This window comes from Rattus norvegicus, chromosome 2 (assembly GCF_036323735.1).
Source record: "Rattus norvegicus strain BN/NHsdMcwi chromosome 2, GRCr8, whole genome shotgun sequence".
In the NCBI taxonomy this organism is placed as follows: domain Eukaryota; kingdom Metazoa; phylum Chordata; class Mammalia; order Rodentia; family Muridae; genus Rattus; species Rattus norvegicus.
The window spans coordinates 59,516,152-59,537,751 of NC_086020.1; the positions used below are offsets into that span (position 1 = coordinate 59,516,152).

At 42.3% G+C, this 21,600-nt stretch overlaps 1 protein-coding gene across 4 annotated transcripts in view; it reads right to left on the reverse strand.

Moving 5' to 3' along the window:
* The window catches only part of Slc1a3 (solute carrier family 1 member 3), a 75,102-nt gene that overhangs the window by 33,445 nt on the left and 20,057 nt on the right, over nt 1-21,600 (reverse strand). For 3 of the 4 annotated variants that reach the window (NM_001289943.1, NM_001289942.1, NM_019225.2), the window contains exon 3: nt 19,156-19,293. The exons of the other annotated variant lie outside the window; for it this stretch is intronic. In NM_001289943.1, coding sequence (NP_001276872.1) covers nt 19,156-19,293 — 138 coding nt within the window. The remainder of the gene's footprint in view (nt 1-19,155; nt 19,294-21,600) is intronic. 4 annotated transcript variants of the gene reach the window in all.

The window sequence follows — 21,600 nt, forward strand, 5'->3', positions numbered from 1 at the left end:
TATTTTTAAGCAATTGTGCTCAGCTCTGGGAGAGGGAAAGATGACCTTTCTCCCCTTGAAACTTCCTGAGAGCTGGCTACTATGCTGTAGTGTAAATGTAGCTCCTGAGCTTTGAGGACATGCAGTCCTAGGTATTGAGGTTGACTAAATGGTGGTGGTGGTGATGGGGAAAGCGTGTACACTCATGTGCGTGCGTGCCCACTCTAGTTGGAGTTGCGATGCCAAAATCTATCTTTCTTCACATCCAGAAATGCCTGTCAGAGAGGCGAACTCACTGGCAAGCGGAAAACTTCCATGTCAAGCCTACTGTTTTCACAGCAGGCCGACACACTCATGTATCCTAGGGCGGATTGCGTGCCATGGCTTTAAGCAGACATTCCACCAATATTAGCTAAAAGATTGAGTCAGTGAATCTTTTCAGGAAAGCACTACAAAGCTCTCTGCCTGTTGGACGAGAGGGAGGGAAGAAGGGAGGAGGAACTGGGAGGGAGAGAGGGAGGAAGGGAGGGAGGAGGAACGGGGAGGGAGGGAGGGAGGGAAAAAGGGAGGGTAGAAGGAAGGAAATTCAATTGCATAAATTGGCAGTATGACATAAAATCTCTTAAGTTAAAGCGCTCCTCTCTCTCTCTCTCTCTCTCTCTCTCTCTCTCTCTCTCTCTCTCTCTCTCTCTCTCTCCTCCCTCCCTCTCTCTCTCCTGGTCTAAGAGTGCTCAAGGAAGCAGTATCAGACCTGGAAACATTAATACCTTCTCCTCCTCCCAAAAACACCTCTGCAAACCGCTACACAGTATAGAATGCTTTTGAAAGTGAAAGTGGAGACATTCACAGCTACAAGATAACTTAAGACTGTCAAGAATCTCAAAAAGCTACAGTTGCCAGTCCTTAGGGGTGGGATTATTGAACACAGCGGTTTTTGCATTCAGGTCACAGTTGGCTAGGAGAGGGAAGACAGTGGGACCACCTAACTGCAATGCAAAAGTGGGAGGGGGTTCCTGGAGCCTGCGACTTACCAGGTAAGACGGGAGAGTGAGGAGGGATGTCAGGTGAAGAATCTAGGAAGAGTTCAGGTAGGCACATTGACAGGAGCGCAGGGAGGAGCTGGATAAGGGGACTGAGATAGAAAGATGCAGACAGGATCCATACCAAAGGCATTTGGAAGTTTGGATTTCATTCCAAAAGCAATGTATGGAGGAAGTGCAGAGCTGAGCTTTGGAAAGATCATCCTGACTTCATGTAACAGACAAAAAGTCAGCAGGAAAAGAGACAGACCCTGGAAAGGGGCTGGGAGATCAGGCAGACCAGAAAGAAAGGCCATTGGAGATGAGGATCAATATGGTGCTTCCTGGACGAGGGTGCAGGAGGTGGCCACAGTCAGAAGCGAACAAAGGAGGTAGTCTCAGCCAGCATGGCCAATGGAGGAGTAACCCAATGATGGACCAACTTCCATCCATACAGTTTCTGTATTTCCTTTGATCCCAGCTGCTGCTGCTGCTGCTTCTGCGTCTTCTTCTTCTTCTTCTTCTTCTTCTTCTTCTTCTTCTTCTTCTTCTTCTTCTTCTTCTTCTTCTTCTTCTTCTTCTTCTTCTTCTCCTTCTTCTTCTTCTCCTCCTCCTCCTCCCCCTCCCCTCCTCCCCTCCTCCTCCTCTCCTCCTCCTCCTCTTTTTTTCTCCTTCTCCTCCTCCTCTCCTCCTCCTCTTTTTTCTCCTTCTCCTTCTCTTCCTCCTCCTCCTCCTCCCCCTCCCCTCCTCCCCTCCTCCTCCTCCTCCTCTTTTTTTCTCCTTCTCCTCCTCCTCTCCTCCTCCTCTTTTTTCTCCTTCTCCTTCTCTTCCTCCTCCTCCTCCTCCTCTTCCCCCTCCTCCTCTCCTCCTCCTCTTCTTTTTCTCCTTCTCCTTCTCCTCCTCCTCTTCCTCCTTCTCCTGCTCTTCCTCCTTCTCCTTTTCCCTTTTCTTCTAAAAAACTTTTCTATAGTTCTCTTCTTTTTTCAAAATCTAAAATAGGTGACTTCTACATGTTTGTGTTCTTTTTTAAAAAAAAACATGCATACACACAGGAGAGAGAGAAAGAGAGAGAGTGGGAGGGGGGAGAGACTGATGTGGGCATGGTGGCTCATGCCCAGGCACTCAGGAAGCAGAGATTAATGAATCTGAGGCCAGCCTGGTCTACACAGTAAGTTTCAGACCAGCTAGAGCTACACAGTAAGGCCCTCTTTAATAAATACCAATGCTCCTGAAACTTCTAAGTACATTTAAACGATTTGGGAAGGAACATTCTGAAGCTCATTACTCTCTGAGAGCTCTACTTGGAGAGGCAGATCTCATCCAAGGGCTGAGAAGAAATGTGTTATGGGGATATTAGAGTAACTTTCAGAGTCCTTAAGACCTAAGTTTGCATAGTTTGTCCTGCTTCTTCCATATCAACAGACAGAACAGGACCAGTGATTGCACTGATCCCAGTAACTGAGAAAAGGAAGGGTGGCCTGTCCTATCCTGTCAGTGCCTGGGGACTGACACATCTTTGAGATATATTGATACGGAATTTTCTTTAGGGCATTTTCTCAGAGTGGACTATAACCTGTCCTTTCAACATCACTGGAGGTTGTTTTAGAACAAATCTGTTGGAATGAAGAAACTCTTGAAGAAGACAGAAATACCTTTCTTTTTAGCTGCTAACAAATTGCAGCAAGGCTGGAGCCCTGCCTTTCATGTCTCTTTTTAATCCTAAATGTCTCCACCACACAGCACAAGGTATATAATCCTACTATGCCCATTTTATGCTATGCTGGGGATTGAACCCAGGGCTCTGGGCATGCTAAGCAAGCACTACTCTACCACTGAGCCCAAGCCCCACCCCCCATACCCCAGTGACAGTGAAACTTAAGGAACTCAATGTAAAGTATCTGGAAGAACAAAACACTAGTCCCTGCATCTCTCTCGCTATGTGCTTTGTCCTCAAAGACGGGAACCCAAACAAATCAAACAAGTCACCTTAATGCCAGTCCGTGCCTCCACCAAATGAAACATTTAAACGGTCACGTGAAGCCTTCAGTGCTGCAGGCAAATGATGATTCAAATGACAGGGTTCCAAAGCCTTTTCCCAATCGTTGTTGGCATGAAAGGGAAGCCAGGGAGTTACTGTGATAACTGGGATGTCAGAAACGGCTGTAGGTGATGACAATCGTGGCACTGATGCCTTTTCTCAAAAACCAACTCTAGTTATAACATGAAACGGATCTCTGAAGTCTGGATTCTTACTAAGAAAATGTCTCCCTTTTTCTGAAGATAAAAATCACCATTGTTGGAAAAGTTACTTTTTTCTCTTCCTTCCTTCCTTCCTTCCTTCCTTCCTTCCTTCCTTCCTTCCTTCCTTCCCTTCCTTCCTTCCTTCCTTCCTTCCTTCCTTCCTTCCTTCCTTCCTTCCTTCTTTTTTCTTTCTTTCTTTCTTTCTTTCTTTCTTTCTTCCTTCCTTCCTTCCTTCCTTCCTTCCTTCCTTTCTTTCTTTCTTTCTCTTTCCTTTCTTGGTTTTTAAAGGTGGTTTGGTTTCCTCCATGCTGGCCTTGAACTTCTGATCCTTTTGCCTCTCTCCTCTATGTCCTGGGATTACAGACATGACCTCCACAGCGGATTCTGTCTTAAGTTTACAGTGGGTAGAGAGGCAGAACCCACTTTCCAACGAAGATTTTCCTTTCACGGATGCTTTATACTCCTGCCTCTTCCTTTTGGTCAGTGTTTGGAGTGATTTTGGATGCCAAAGGAAATATTCCCTTATTGGACAGTCAATCTAAATCTGAGTATATCTTGATGGCATGTCAAAAGTAAAAACATTTGTTTGTAGGAATCCAGGATGCTTTGTTCCAGGGAAATTCATTCATGGAAGCTAATTTTGCCCTTTGTACATAGAAAATAGGCAATTCATTTCATTTCATTTATCTTAAGAGGTTGGACTGTGAATGGTATGTGGCTGAAATTGGAAACTGGTCAAAAGTGAGTGTTTGCTGAGAACTTGCAGGGCGCAGAGGGTATTTCAAGAGGAAAATGATCGAATGTTGACTCTTACTCAAAATGGAGGGACGGAGGGAGGGAGGGAGGGAGGGAGAGAGAGAGAGAGAGAGAGAGAGAGAGAGAGAGAGAGAGAGAGAGGGAGAAACACATTTCTAATAGAGTAATTAAATGAAAACGTATTTCACAATAGATAGCATTCTCTAGCCTCTGTATTTTATTAGAACAGATAGACAGGAGGTGGTTGATTAATGACCTGAGAGCTTTGGAATGGAGATCATTTCGACCAGAAGCATTCCATGGAACCAGTTCTATCTATGCCTCAATAGCACAATTAATGTGGGTGAGTACAGTGTGCTTTTAAATTCCTGCCAGTCCCTCTGCCTCTCTCATGTCAACCACACACTGTTCTCCACCGAGGCAGGGTAGGTTTGCACCTGTGGGTTTCAAGATGCACACACACACACACACACACACACACACACACAGTTTTTTTCCCTCAGAAATAACCTTTTCAATATTATTTTTAGGCAATGTTGAAATAGAAAATTTTCAAAGACTTAGGAAAAACGTGGAATTTCCTCCTTTAGAAACCACAGTGCCATGTATTTCTCCCTGCTGCACTAGGAAGGAGAAGCATCCTAAGGAACCTTTTCACAGTCTTGCTGGGTGCAAGTTGCAAGGCCAGGCTGACTGCAAAGCTCAAAGCAGAGCCACTTCTCTGCCCTCATGTGCCTTGTGCTTGGAGACGCAACTGGTGCAGAGCCACCAAAAGCAAAGCACAGGGTGGAAGAACAAAGCCCATAAACATACCAGAGTGTGGCTTGTCCAACCACAGCGGGCGGGCGGACAGTGTGAAACAATGTCTAACATTCAGATTTCAGAAAAGTTTGGGATAGTCTCTCTCTCTCTCTCTCTCTCTCTCTCTCTCTCTCTCTCTCTCTCTCTCTCCCCCCCTCTCTCTGGGTTTGTATTTTATTATGCTCCTGTGTGGATTCCAACACAGAAAAGATAATCTGCAGAAGCAAAATAAACAGAGGGAACCCATTGTTAGTGAAAAACAGACATCCCTTGTCATCACAGAAAGCATGCAAGATACAGTCCGTGTTCTTAACATTCTGGTACATCCTTGGTCTCACTAACAACCATCTGGTTTCTGGCAATTACACCAGCAGAGGATTTAAGGGTGACAATGTGGCCCTCTTGACACCAGCTTTGGAAGACTCAACTTTCCTTTTCTCTTACCCGCTTAGCTTGGTTTCTTTAAAGACCATGTAGTTGCTTACATTTCAGTTTTACTAGGGAGTTTTCTGGGGGTGTTTTAGTAGAATGACCTATAATCTACACATGCATCATAGTCAAGCTTCCATATCTATGGATATCAATCATACCTGTGAATTCATTTGGAAAACACTTTTGTTTGTCCCAAAGGTGTACAAACTTTTATAAAAGTCACCGTACCTTAACGGTACTTAAAGATTAAGTCCATCAGTCACAGGTATTATAATCTACAATGAGGAGGATCGTGTAGGGTACAAGCAAACACTACAGCATCTTGCCACTAACTAAAGTCAATACCGAAGAATGACTGGCTTTGTGAGGCAAGATAGAAAAAGAGAGAAGGGAGGGGAAGGGCCTCTTCACTCCCGAGTCTGGTTGAAGCCTCTTGGTAGCGAGAATGAAAATTTCTAACACAGTTCGTGGCATATGCTTAAAGGTCTTTCTCCCTTCTAGCTAATCTACATTTTCCAAGGAATCTTATCAGAAACCTACCTCTCTCTCTTCCCCCCCCCCTCTCTCTCTGCCCTCCCCCTGTGTATGTGTGTTTCCAAACCCTTTGTTCAACCCTAGTGGCTCCTAGTTTTACCATATCAAATCTTCTTGTCAAATTATAATCATATTCAAATCTTACTTGAAAGATAGAGACAGAGACACATGCGCGCACGCGCACGCGCACGCACACACACACACAGAGACAGAGACAGAGACAGAGAAAGCAGAGAGACAGAGAGACAGTGAGACAGAGAGAGACAGCGGGGTGGGGGGGTGGGGCGACTGGATAAATATCTCAGTGGTAAAGAACATCTGTTGCTCTTGCAAAGGACCTGACTTTGGTTCCCAGTATCCATACCACAGGCCACAACAATCCATAACTCCAGTTTCAGGTGATCTCACAACTTTTTCTCACCTCTGTGGGCACCAGGCATGGACCTGGGGTACCTACAACCAATCAAAATGCAGAATTGTGGAGCCCAGTCCCAATGAACACTTCTACCAAGAAACTCTCAAACCAAAGGCTAGGGATCATTTTATGAGAGGGGGGTGGGAAAATTGTCAGAGTCAGAGGATCAGAAAGTTTGCTGCGAGATTGTGTCTCCTAGGAAAGTCAGAAGCTACACCCACAGAATCTCACCAATGTGACTGCCTGAGCATGGCCTGACTAAAACCATGTGAAAACTATGGTGGGAAGCCCATGAGGACTCAACCCCACACAAAGAACTACAGGCGACTCGGGCATGCTGACCGCAGGAGAAACAGTCTTCCTCAGGGAAGAGTACACTAACTGGTTCTCCAATACCAATGGTCAACCCTTAAAGCATACAGACAAGCAACATTATGCAGACAGAGCAGGTATTTATGTGCTTAGAAATATACATGTCTATACATATATGTTTGTAACAGGCATCTCATGAAAACGGAGCCCTGAATTTGAAAGACAGCAAGGAGGGGGTATATGAGAGGCAGGAGGAAAGAGGGAAATGATATGATTATATATAACCTCAAAAATAGAATAAATAATTTAAAAGGGGAGGAAGATACCTGATATTGATATCTGCTCTCTACATGCCCACACAAATAGTAGCACATACATGTGCATGCATACACACATGTACATACACATGCATACACATACACACAGGGCTTGGGAGGTCGTCCATCTAAGATGAACAGTATAAAATATGGGTTTCAAGTGTTATTTACGCTTTTGAAAGAGAAAGATACTGGGGGAACACAACTTAGGATCTTTTTCTGGCAGACTCTTAAAACAGACCTACAGAAAACAAATGTGTACTTTCTGGATTGAAAACAACAAATTTGAAGTTTTAACTCACCAGAAATAGAATTTTACAGAACATCAATTCAATCTAATTTCAAAGATCCAAGCAACTTGGAGCAAGACAGTCATTCTGTGAGTTGAGCTGTACCAGGAGACGAGGCAGCCTGTGAAATCCATTTCATACCAATGAGATTTGTATCAGCACTCTGGTCTTAGTATCCACATTCCTTAGTGGCAACCCCTGTGTGTATAATTCAGTGGGGTTTATGTTGAACGTTGTGCCTTTCCCCATACCTACTCTGACCCCAACCACCTCCTAGGGTCACTTACAAGGGCAGCTGGAGAATGTCTTAACTAAGAGACAGCTAGCTGATCATTGCCTCGGACACTTCTTGTTCTAGATAACTCAAGAATTTGAATGACTCATCTCAGAAAGCAAAACCAGACAGGGGAAAACGGTGTAACCCAAAAGTAGCAAGTGAAGAGCTTTGAAAGCTTTTGCAAAACATCGAAAACTGAATAAAACACAGAAATGGTAGTAGCAAAATAAACTGTAGTAGGTTATATGGACAGGCTAGTAGTAAGCATTTAGAATCTTCTTGGCATTTTGTCCAATCACACAGTTAAAATTGCCAAGTGAGATGGTGTTTGCTTTTAACCCCAGGACTTGGGAGACAGAAACAGGCTGATGTCTGTTAGCATTGAGACCAGCCCTCCCCACAAAGTGAGTTCCAAGCCAGTTGGGACTACATAGTGAGCTATTGTCAACAAATAAGCAAGCAAGCAAGCCAGCCAGCCTGAAGGGAAAAACATGGAGGATCAAAGTACGTTTGTTGTTTGCTGGAACACAGATGTAACTGGATGGAGATGATCGTATTAAGTACAACAAACCAGACTGGGAAAGACAGACACCATGCTTTTTCTCATTTGTGGATGATAGATTGCCTATTGGTGCCCCCACCCCACCCCCACACACACCCTGCACACGGAGTAAATGCTATGTGATCTAGTGCATTCAATTTTTAAAGTGCAATTTTAAGGTAGAAAGAAATGACTGTAGTTCAATAACAGGGAGGCAACGTGAAAAAAAGAGGATCAGGAATCCGAGCAGATGTACTTCAGGTGAAGATTCACAATGGCCAACACAGACGTCCATCCGTATGCATATCATGGGCATAACTGCCAGTCTGTGATAGTCAATGCCAGTAGCAGGGGTGGGGGTGGGGGTAAGGGGAGGTGGGGCGGTACGGTCAAAGAACATGATAGATTGGTATAAAGATGTGTCTGTGAAACCCATCACTATATACAATAAATACATGCCAACGAAGCTTATTTTAATTATACCAGCCTTTAAACTTTTTATTTTTGAAATTACAATGTAGTTACATCTTTTTCCCTTTCCCTTCTCTAACCTTTCTCATGTACTTCCTTGTTCTTTCTCAAATTCATGGCTTCTTTTTCTTTAATTGTTACACACACACACACACACACACACACACACACACACACACACACACCCCTAGATAAATAAACTGCTCAGTCTGTATAATGTGACTTGCATATGATTTCCGGTCTGACTACTTGGCATTGAATAACCAATTAGAGGGGCATTTCCCTGAAGAGGCTGTTTCCCCTTCTCTCAGCATTCTCTAGTTGCCCATGGTTCTTTGTCTAGGGTCAGAGCTTTTAAATTTTGATTGTATAAAGTCATATAACACAATTATCCTCCTTAGCTTTTTTAAAGCACACAGCTCAGTAGAGTTAAGTTTATTCAAACCACCGTGTTACATGCATCATTAAAAATTAACTTCATTTGTATTAACTGTAACTGAAGAAGTATTTTACTGTTTTCTAGAGTAAAAATACACAATTGGCAAATTTAGGATCTAAATTTTAAAGGAGTTTAAGGAGTGCAAAGTGCACATGCACTAAGACTACTATCCCACAAGTGTCTCAGTTTCAACTAAAACACATAAAAGCAAGAGTCTCCCTGTGCTTTAGATGAACGAAATATAGTTTAAGTTACATATCACTATATTAGACAAAGTCATCCAGTTACTTTTCTAAAGGAAGGGGTAAGTTTTATTTGAAAAGTAAGTGTATATTAGCATTAAACTACTAACTTCTGCAAGTGTTTTCATCTTTCAATTATGTTTGGTATTTATGAGTGTTCACATCAACATTAACCGAAAGAATCCTCAAGAATAATAGTGACCATCTTATGACAAATTAAATACATAGTAATTGCTATTATTATTTAGTGTATGGAGGGTTTTTGAAAGTATAAATTTAACATTCAAAGGACATACAATTCAGTACTACACAAAAGGGATCTGAAGAGGTATTTTCTCCAAGAGAGAGTTAATGGACAACAGTACATGAAAAGATATTCAATGTCATCATCTGAAAAATCCAAATTAAATCTCTGGGAGACAGAATTTTGTACTGGCTTTGATAAAAATGTATATGTCAGCAAAATGATGGTGTCTAACAAGTACTGGCAAGAAAGTGGCAAAGACAGAGCTGTCTAACTATTGGTGGATAAAATAGTGCAGCTGTTTGAAAAACTACTCTGAGTTTTTTTAGAAGGCAAAAGAAAGTACTACGGAGCACAGTAATTCTATTTGCAGATACCCAGGAGAAAATGGTACGCCTATAAATATTCATAGCAGCCTTCTTTATAATAGCTAAAACTAAGTAATGGAAACCAAACTGAGATCAAGCCAAATGTCCACGGATGAACCGAAAACTCAGTGTGGTGTGTCAATCATGAACCAGCTATAAAAAGGAGCAAAATCCTGGCATGTGAGGAAAACATGAATGAGCCTTGAAAACACGCTAACATAAAAGAAGTCCATCACAAAGGAGCATGTGCAGCAGTACGTGTACACTGTGATGTGACGGTGGACGTGTGAAGAGTGAACATCCATGATGCGTGCCTAACATGGAGGCTTTTGGGGATGATGGCCAAGGAGTACAGAGTCCCTTTCTGAAGTGATGAAAATCCTTCTGAAGTTGACTGCCATTATGACTATGCAACTTTGTAAACATAGTAAAGGCCACCACATGGTAGACTCTCACTTGTAAGGGTCAATGAATTGAATGCATGTGAATGTGTTTCTAACAAACCTAAAGAATATGTGCAATCAAAAACCCCTAAGGCTACTGATACCAAGAAGAAATTTTAGAAGATTCCTACAAAAGAAGGAATTCGTTTTTCAACCGTGAAGTAACTTTCTATTATTGGACTAGGGCAAAACCATATAGGTGACAATTTTGGCAACAAAGTATGTTCTAACAATAGTAGGTCTGACAAACTTTGATACAATAACATCTGTCATATAAGGATCATATAAGGAAGATCCATGGATGGATGGATGGATGGATGGATGGATGGATGGATGGATGGGGCACTTCTCAAGCACCGGATCTCATTCCCTAAAGGTCAGGTGCTTACTTAATGGTAAATTATACAATGGGTGCAAGGTATATCCCTATAGAACACCTGTGCTCCATAAGGCATGTGCAGATTCTGTGGGGTAAAATAAAATGACACTCTGTGCCCACTTCAAAGGAGGAAAAAATAATAGTAGTAGATCAAATTGTTTCAATAGTAAGAGGTTTTTTTTTTACTATAACATTTTTGTCATTCCTCCAGCCTTCTAGTTTTTTCTTAATACTAATAGAAAGAAACAGCATCTCTGAAGCACTATATGCCTACATGATATTGGAAAATCTGAAATTGTCAATCGTACTTAGATTTAATAACTTTACATTCATGGAAAATGAAGTTTTGTTCCTATATTTCATAGGAGTTAAGCATTCCCATGGTAAATACTTCTTCATATAGAATTCAATATATAAAAGTTGTTTTGTTTTTATTTTGTTTTGTTGAGACAGATTTTCTCTGTATAGCCTTGGTTATCCAGGAAGTTCTGGAACCTGCTCTGTAGATCAGGCTGGCTTCTAACTCATAGAGAACCTCCTGCTTCTGCCTCCCAAGTGCTGGGATTAAAGGCATGAGCCATCACCTCCCAGTGATGATAAAATGATATAAACATTTTAATTGTTTTCACAACAACATTGTGCATTTTTATTTTGCTTGGGTATCGATACATTAAAGTCTGGCTTTTTTTTTTTTGGGTGGGGTTCAAATCAAAGGAATGAATGTGATAGTTAAGTATTGAGTCCCAAGACACGGCTAACATTCTAGTCTCAAGTGAAAAGGAGCCAAGAGAGAAATACAGTATAGGATCTGCTGCTGTCTCCATTTTTTTCATAAACACTCAGTGTGGGGTGTAGGAATGCTGACACTAGGGGTTTATTTTCTATATTGATGACTATATTTCAATTTTGGAAATTTCTGCAGTATATTCTGAGGTAGTTAGCCTTAATGAATGATAGAATAGCTTGTAACACACCCTTAAAATAATTAGTTCAAATCACAGTTCAACTAGAAACCATCCGATGTTAGCAAATTCAGGTTATCTGTTTTTTTTTTTGATTTAAATGATTGATTTATCATTTCAAACATACCAGGTATTTGACTAATTAAACAAAGTACCTTCACTTGTACTTGTCTGCACTACTTTCCAAAACTAAGCCTAGTGTGTTTGCTTTGATGTCCTTAACTCATTTCCTTAACGTCCATAGCTGCTCCAGGAAGAAGGTCCTTTCTCTCAGGTGGAGCCAACAAAGACCACTTTGTGCCAAGTCTGAAGGCTAAGCTGGATCTTGGAGGAGTCAAGGGACTCAGTGGGGCCGTTAAAGAAGTCGCGTCAAAAGGCAAAGCTCCCGGGGAGGAAGGGTGAAGTGCTGAGGGCACCAGAACATCGAAAGAGGAAACTATCAGGGAAGCAGTAGACCACAAAGCTGGCACAGCGGCTAGTGAAGTCTGTCAAGGGTCCTGTTCGCCTTGCCAAGAAACCACTCATTAGACAATGCAAAGAACAGACAAGGCAAACAAGTGGCGCTCTCCTGAAGCCTTTGTGAGAACAGGAGGCAGATGGTGTTGCAGTTAACTATGAGATAGAACCTGCTAGAGCAGAGGTGCGGGAAAAGCCAGGGATGGCTTCCTGGAAGAAGGAGCAACTGAACTAGTTAGGGATGGAACTAAATGGCAACACTGGGGACTCTAGGTCTGGAAACGAGAGAACAATTCTACAGAAACTACAAGTGGTAACTCTCAACTCTAAGTCCACAGTAGAACCACCTAGAGGACTATTAAGCAAACATGAATTTTGGGGTCCATTTTTGACCAGGTAATTGAAGAACTCTTATGGGAAGAGTGATTTGGGGTTGAGTACAGCCTCTAGAGGGTGTGTTGAATCTGAATAGGACAGTGAGTCCTATTGTGACGGTTAGCTTCCATCGACAACTTGATAGAACCTAGAATCATCCGGTAAGAGAACCTCGGTGCGGGACTGTGTACATCATGTTGACTTGTGCACATGTCTGTGAGGGATTGTCTTGACTGCCATAATTGGTACAGGAAGCACTGTGCCTCCTCCACAATGTCGCCAACTAGGGTTATTCTACCTGTCCTTCTTTACCCTCCACATCCCAACTGTGAATTAACCTCCACAAAGCAGACTAAGAGTTCGTGGAGGACAGGGCCTTGGCTTTCTTCACTTGGGTATCCTTAGGTCCTGGCAATAAAATACCTGGCATAGTTAAAGCCTTAGTAACTGCTTATTGAGTAAAGCTGTCACGCTGGAGAAATACGGTTCTGTGACAGCCAGATTTTGATGATTATCCCTAAACTCCTGCTCCCATTTTCTTTGTCTGTTGCAAGAAGCTGGGAGGTTGCCTAGTTCCTTGCATGGGCTTTTCTTACTGTACTTCTTCATTCAGGTAGGAATTGAACAGCTTCTAGGAGACGGCACAGGTCCACCCTGTGGGCTTCAGATGAAGTATCTTCATGGCCAACTCCTTCTAGGTCTCCACGAGTTGGATTTGGATGTTAAGGTAGAGGCTTGAGTTTGCCCCGAGAAGTGGTGCTAGTTGTGCTTACTCCCAGTGGAATCCAGGGTGCCCTACTCCGGCTGAGTTTTTCGGGGAAGACTAGGAAGTTGTATAACCAACGATAATATTTGGAATGATGCAGCTGTGATCAAGGAAATCGAATCTCAGGCTGCAGGGCAGAAACCAATCGTCTCCAGTGGTGAGGGAGGAATTCTCGTTGGCTCCATGCTGTTTCTGGATTAACTTTCTGGGTTATCTAATTTATGTAATGGGAGAGTGGTCGCTGCGAGAGTCATAGACGGAGGAAGCTTGTGGAAGCCACAGCCGTAATTACAAGCCCACAAGCTCGAGTTCTTTGTCCTCGCTGTTTCCATGTGTTCAATTGAGAGGACAGACCTTCATGTTGCTACTCTTGCTTTCAACAGCTGCTGCTACTATAGCGCATTCCAGGGGCCAGGCTGACCCCTCATATGGAGCCCACAACATGCACCCCACTATCTATGCTACTAAAAATGAGAGCGAAGCCTAAACATACTCCTCTCTTTAGAGTGGTGCCTTTTATCCCAACTAATGGAAATGAGTAGCCTGCCTTGAGTTCTTGTCCGTAAGTGCCCAGAGTATTCAAACTGGCCTTAGATACATGCCAGACACTTGGCAAACCAATAGTTCAAAATATTAAATTCCCCTTAACTGACCCTGGCTCTCATTTTTGCAGGCACTCAACATGTGTTTCAAAAGCCCAAGGATTAAGAATTTGTCTATCTCAGGTTTTTGTTTTTGTTTTCTTGTGTTAAATGACAGATTTTTAGTTTGCATTGGTTGTGAAGTAACGTTATTCTGAAGCCAGAGAGCCATACTTTGAGGGGAAATGTTTACTGCTTTCATTTTCTTTATTTTCTCAGTTAGAAGAATCCTTTGCTGGCAATTCTGACTTGCTGGCTTTGTACATAGTCAACTCTTACCTCCCATAGGATTCATTGGTCTATGCGTTTGAAAGGAAAATGCCTAAGTGACATTTGACCACGAGAGAGCCTGTCACATGGGGAAGGGGATCACAGGCAAGTGGGCATTTTGTTTTTCTGGTTCTTTAAATTTTTGCTTGCTTTATTTTGGGTACAAAGAGAACCATTAGTTTTACAAGGACAAGTGAGTTCCAAGGATCTCCCGTTCCTGGAAATGTCTGGGCAGAAGCTGGACAATCATTTGGAAGGGAAACTGTAGGCAAGAGTGAGCAACAACAGTTATTTCCCAATGAGAGGTAAATATGGGGTTCTGGAGGAAGAGAAACACTTTCCTCTTTTACAGGAAATCAGACAGAAAGTGAGAAAGCTGTCCTGTTAAATTCCCTTTTCCAGTCTTTGGGTTAGGGGAAAGAGAAAGCCCTCATGGTTAGGGAATACTTAATATCTTGTGGGTGTTTGCTAATTATCTCTCTTTTCCTTCTTAAAATATGACAGGGAGGGTCTCAAGCAGCAGTGTTGATTCGGGATGTGGTAACATTATAATTTATTATCTCTTTCACATGATAAAGGGCAGGGGCTTTCCGTTCTTAGTTGCGATTTGAGGCAAAATTGTGTTAACTTAAGAAAAATTTAAGGGGAATATGAATGACATCTTTGCTGGTAAACTCTAGAGTAGCCGACGCTGGGTGGGAGATGCCTCTAATGAAGAAAATCAGATTTGGAATCATGTTCTAAAAAGTGAGCCAAGGGGAGGGGAAGGGTGGGTATGATTTAAATACATTATATACATATATGAAATTGCCAAAAAAAATTTCTTTAAAAAATGTCAACCAAACTGCCTCTTCCTTTCAGGTCTTGAAGAGAACCAGTGAAATTGGTTCTCTGAGAATTTGTGCATGCAAATTCTTCTGTGAGCTAAGGAATTTAGGGAGCCTCTCTATCTAAGTAGATGCACTCAATAGATCTCTATGTACATCAACTTAGGGACTTTCTCTTCGTATTCAGGCACCTCCACTGCCTGGCTGAGTATCTAACAAAGAATAAAACTGTGAATGAATAAATGAATGAATGAATGAATGAATGAATGAATGAATGTAATAAGATGAACTTCATCTATTTTGTGATCCAACCTCGGGTATGCCCCAACACAGGTTTCAAACTGCTGTTCTCATAAACGTGCCTAATACACCTCCCTCATCTCTTTCATGTACACTGCAGCCCATGAGAGACTGCCTACTGATAGCCTTTCCCTTACAGAAAACTGGGGCTGACAGTAAAACTTTCCTGTGTTGATTGGTTGCACGAAGACACACACTTAGAATGAAAACACAAGAAAGCACCATTTTTTTAAAAAAGCGATTCAAGAGTATATTCTAGGTATATCCACTCAATATAACCAGACATGGCATTTAATTATTATCCTGTGCATTAAATCAGGCTAAGCTGGCCAAACCAACTCATATTTCTGGCATGAAATAGCTAGTTTGGCTGCTTATCCTGACCAAACCAATAGAAAATGGTGCCAAAGCCTTATTTTATTGTGCGGGGTGTTGGCATAGACCTATTCTTCTTGTTCAAGAAAAGAAAGCAAAAAAAAAAAAAAGGTACTTGAGTATAAATGTAGCCATTGGACTTCCTCCCAGACTCTCCCTGGAGCTTCCGGAATGCTAATACACACCAGGGATGTTTGGGAAGACTGGATTTCAACTCAGGACAAGAATGTGCCTCATAGAGCTTTAATGCCTCAGCTCAGAAACACGAGTGTTTCAAGTACAAAAATTTGTTGCAGAGCTCTTTATGTTGGTCTGGGAATGTAGCTCAGTGGGAGAATGGGAAAATATTTGCCCGGCATGTACAAGGCACTAACTTTTGATGACTAGCACTACAACCAACAAAGAAACAAATATTAAGAAATGAAACACACCTTTAGTGCCTCTACGTGTTACGGTATATTCTCTAGAATTTTTGAAAACTAAATGCAATAATGATTTTACTCAACCTATTTCCATCTGCACAGACCCCAAGACTTTTGAACTTGAGAGAACTAAGCATTTTCCCACAGGAGAATTTCTTGCATGGCTGTGTGGCCTCTGATTTCTTACTGCGATGCTCTTGTCTGATACAAAATTGAACAGCTAGTACCACACTCAGAAGATGGAGAAGAAAGCCTTCCCAATCACTGTTTGGCAGTAATGAACATGGTGTCTGGTAGCCATCCACAGGAGGTGAACTGTGCTTAGGGTTACCAGTGGGTGAGTCAAGTAACATAAAACCCAGTAGAAGCTTGGTAGAGGTCTAGAACCAGTGGGGCGTTTCTCAAAAGCAGTAGCACTGACAACCAAGCCTGTGCTTTGACACTAGCATTCCAAGGGTTGACTGAACCAGGAGATGTCCTTTAATTGGCTACACTGTCCTGCTGTTTTGAATTGTATCAAATCTAAAAACTTGGGAAGGTCTCTTCAAACCTTGGATAGCTAAATTCTCTTGAACAATGGCCACTTTTCCCTCTTGTGGATACATAGTGGCGGCTCGTTGAAGCTGATTAATTTTATATTTCTCAAGTCTCAGCAGGCTCCTTGCTCCACTTTCAGCCACATTATTCTGCAGTGCAGTCACAATCCACTTAATCATCTCACTTAGCCCTCTCCTTTTCTACAACAGCTCTCTCTCCTGTTGTAGAAAAATATTTCTCTGTATCCATGACTATATCAAAGTAGGGAAACATAAAGTAGCCTGAAAGGGCATCTTCATGTGTACACGTCACCCACTTGATGACTGCAAGCTTTGGGGACTGCTTTTTTTTTTTCATTCTTGAATAATGGAGCCTTACTTTGTTACCTCCCAGGGCAACACATTTCCCCAGTAACATCTCCCAGTACGCTCAGCGATCCTCTAGGGGGTCTGTGTAATTTGCAAATATTTCCTCTTCTATGTTCCCACTTTTTGAATGTTCTGTATTTAAAACCACAAAGGGAAGTCTCTGTGAATCAATCAGTCATTTTAATTGATCGTAAGTATCTGATTTACTGTGTAGCTCGGGGATTAATCCTTGGAGACGAACACTGTAAAAACATCTTTGGTTCAGCTAAACCCTGCCTCTGGGCCCTTTCCTTGACCCAGTCCTGAATAGAGATAAAATTCCCCTAATGGTTCCATGTGACCACTTCCAACTTGCAACTAGGTTATGTTATGCGTTCATTTTATATTGGTTGCTTGCAACTTGCTATTCTGTTTTCTTTTTAACAGTCATAGTATAACTGTTGCTAATTTCTTGGACGTTTGAGCAAAACTTTTTTTAACCACTGAAAGGGATCAGATCAGTTTACTTTTTTTTTTTGTCTGAAAAATTATCTAACCAAAGCACTTATTTCTTTAATAAAGTTGGTTATTAAGTATCTAGAACACAAGGGGATTCTACTTCACTGGAGTGGTCAAATAAAACTGTTTCTAAACTGAAACAATGTTTTTCTCTGTATTGTACAAGGGGTTTCTGGATGTGTCCCACCCAAAAGATTTTTAGCACAGATGTAAGAAACGGATCCCACTATAGAAGTGATAGCAGAAAGGAATCTGGACACACTCTGTGTCCAGAGGAAGAGCATAAGCTCAACCTAGAAGTTAGTTGCTAGTGATGACATAGAGGAACTCACTGTTTCACTCAGTACAATGTTTTTACTCAGTAATGTTGGATGCGAGCTCTGACCTGTAAGTGATTTTTGCAAAGAGTTCCCCTTTAGAGGAAAATGGTTAATAAAATGAAAACGTGTCCCACGCCAACATTTAATAAAGCATCTGTAGTAAGAATTGTAGTCTCTATAATTACCTCTAGTCAGCAACTATAAATGGGTACCCCAAAGAATGAGAGGACTCGTTTGTGGGCTGTTTATCCTCCACTCTGAGCTTGTGGACATGCAGTTACTTGTTTAAGGCCCTGGACAAGTGGAAGCCAGATCTGTGCTCAGATCTGCAAGGCACCTAGGAGCACTCTGACATAGTTTCCCTGCATGTAATGGCTAGCCCTCTAAGGCATGTGGTAGTCAGAATGCTGCTGCCCTATGACCTTTCAGTTGCTCTGTGAAGTTCTTGTTACACAGAAAGCTTGAAAGATTCTTTGAAAACCCATGGGAAGAGGGAGAGAGATGCAGCTTGCATAGAGGTGCCCAAGGACAGTGACCACAGGTAGAAAAAGAAGCCAGGGTCAATAGTTCCTGAGGTCTGGGGCTTTAGCTATAAACCCAGAAACCATTCTGCTGGGGAAATGTTTATGAAAATTCTCCAAGTCAGAGATATGCGGTGGGAAAGAGAAGAGTGGGCAGGGAGGAATGGATAGTATCATTTTTTCCCCCTGCAACTTCTTGCCTGGTCTATATTTATCAACCATTCAGCTAATGACTATTTCACCTCTACCCGAGCAAGAGTGCAGTCTCACTGTCACAGTAAAGAGACCCTATCCTGTGATGCTTCCACTGGTTAAAAATCAAAGTGTCGGTGGACAGAGTAGCCAATGGGGATCTCTCCCACCCCCTTCCCATTCTCCCACCAGTATAAAAGGTAATGGGGCGGATGGGGAAACTGGAGAAGGAAATAAAGTCATGCGGGTACACCAGGAAAAGATAAGTGTTGGTGGCAGCAGAGTTGGTGAGTGTGTTGTGGCATTACCTCTTGATGAGGCTTCCAAGAAGGCTCCCGCTCATGTCCTGGTGGCTCTGAGAACAAGCATTCTTGCATCAATAGCTAATAGGCTGTCCAACCAGATGTTATCTGGGTGGGATAAGAGGGTGAGAAAACAGACCTGTTGTACGCTGTTGTCAACTACATCACTGTGGTCAGAGAAAGGCTGTTTGTGTGGTGTTCAGCAGGGCACCTCGTTCACGGTGAGGCAGACCAGATTACGTGACTGTTTACATACATTTCCTCTTGTGATTGGTAAAAATACGAGAGTTCGTAATCATTCATGCATTAGTAAAGCCTCCTTTCCATCATTTCCAATGGTCTTTTTCTTTTTTCTTTTTTCTTTTCAAGAACAAAGCATGCATCCAGCAGAAACCTAAAGCATTGGCTTTTCTAGGCATTCTTTTGCAATAAGCACACTTTAAAAAAAAAAAGGAAAAGAAAAGGGAAACAAAGAAAGAAAGAAAAAGAAAACAAACAGCAAAAATCTGTCCGTGACCGGTACCTGTGACAAGACTGGAGATGATCAGGGGTAAGACCAACATCTGCAGCATCCGCATCAGAAGCTCCCCAGGAAAGGAGAAGTACTTGACCTCCCGGTAGCTCATTTTATACGGTCGGAGGGCAAATCCAAGGATTGTACCTGAAGGGACAGAAGAGAAAGAGAGAGAGAGAGAGAGAAAGGGGAAATTGAGTCTTTTAGAACTAAGGCAACAGCCTCTGAAAAATGAGTGAGTATCTGGCTGCCGGCTACTCAGGTTTGACAACAGTAATTTATTTAAGCAGCAAATATTTACACAGCACTGGGAGCAAGGGCTGTATCTGTCTTTGCAGTCATTATGTGGAAGCGTTTGTTGAGTCCAGGCCTTCCAGTAGCATTTGAAGAAAAAAAAAATAAGAGACTATCTGGGCTGAGTCAGTGAAAAAAATGTCTTTGTCTCACTTCAGTGCAGTGGGACCCATGGGACCCGTGTTGACCCGACTTGGTGTAGGTATGAAGACTAGGGTATAATCTGGAGACAAATCAAACGGTCCTGAGCAAGATGAAATGGGAAAGAAAAGGCCTCACGAGAAAGTTCCAGAAGAACAGATGGTAGAACTGCATAACCACTTACAAGAAACAACTAAACTTTCCAATTTAAAAAAAAAAAAACAAAAAACAAAAACAACCCCCTGGTGCTCTGGTTGCTAATCTGTTTCAGCAACTCCCTGTCTGTACACACCACACCGCCTCTCTCACAACCTGGTCTTGACATTGTCTTGGCAACTATATTGTATATGCTCACTGGTTGCTGGCAAGAGAAGACTTCAAAATGAGCAAAAAAAAAAAAAAAAAAAAAAAATTTCCCCAAAGTTTCCTGCTGAGAACTCCATGAGGGTAGAGAGAAAGGAAAGTCTGTCCTTAGCTTTCCTGTAGTCTAGAAACTTCGAAATGTTCTTTCAGAATAATAAATTCATATGCAAACTAGATGAAGCATGACACCTGCTGCCTTCGAGAAATTAATACCAGCGTCAAATACGTTCACCCCCTCTCCTCTTTCTCCAACTTACCTTCTTAGCCCAAGGGAATTTAGTCATTTCAATATTGCAAATATTTTCAAATATTTGCCTTGTGTTGAGACTTCACTTTTTAAAAAGCCTGAGTAAATTACAGAGGAAATAAAATACCTAATATGGAGGTTTTGTTTTGTTTTTTTTGTTTGTTTGTTTTGTTTTTTTCTTTTTAAAGCCAGAGGTCAGGGGTGGGAAAGGGGAGGAGTGAACCCAAGGTTTGCCTGGGAATACATGAAGTCCTTACGGAAACTAAACTTTCCCAATTTCTTATGAAATGGCTTCTCTGTCTTAAGAAATGGAACACAAAGTTCATTTCAACCACCACTGCAACTCCAATTTCAGTTCTTGGGTCTCGGCAACCAGGGCTGTCCCTTCTCCAACTTTAGACGGTGATGGCGTAATAAAAAGCACCTCCATGTATGTGACTAGGAAATCCAGTCGACCGGGGTCTCGGGAAATGTCAGAATAATAAATAGGCAAGAGAAGAAGATATGTGGAAAACACAGACAGCCGGGAGCACAAGCTACCTCTGTCAGCTCCACCACTTAAATAGGGAGGAGGTAACTGAGGGTCCCTGAGCTCTTACTGTAGGCAGGCACTGCCAGCACTTTTACTCCTGTGAGCAATTTAATCCCCATGACAACGGCAGGATGCGGATGCTCTCTCACAGTTTACTGGTGGAGAAACCTGATCACAATGAATGTAAAAACTGTCCAAAGTCAAGTATACTCGGGGGACAGAGCTAGGACCTAAGGCCATGGCGTTTCCACTCAGGATTCATGCTTTCCCTCATCTCTAACCCTTCCTGCCTTGTATGATAAACTCCGTTGGTGGTGGTCCATAGTGAGCTTATTTCTAGAATGTTCTGGTACCTAATTTCATACATGGGCAACATACAACTGACAAAGTCCCTTGGTTCTCCTAACTGCCTAGTGTATATGGAACAGTGCACAAGAAAGGCACCCTGGGAGACAATGTCTGAGGAGGTGATGTTCCATGCACCTCCTTATAGCCAGCGGACTGGTGCTGTTGGGCGGTGCAGCCTGGACATCAGCTCCTCTGGAGCGTGTCTCGGTTTCTTTGTGGGTTAGCACAGAGAAGCAGGTTCAGCTTGGCACTTTCACATATATCACTTCCTCCACTGCCTGCTCTGCACCTCCAGCCCTGCTCTGGCCACTTCCCTGCTTCCCTCAGGTGTCACCCCCTTCTGCTTTCTTATATATGGGTTCCAATTTCCTCTCACACACCCCTCAGTGTCACATATAAGGGAAAAATATGGAATTTGTCTTTCTGATCTGGCTTGTTGCACTTAACACAATTTCACTTCCATCCATTTTCTTGAAAACATAATTTCATTATTTTTTATGGATGAATATAGTCCCATTCCCTTTTTTAA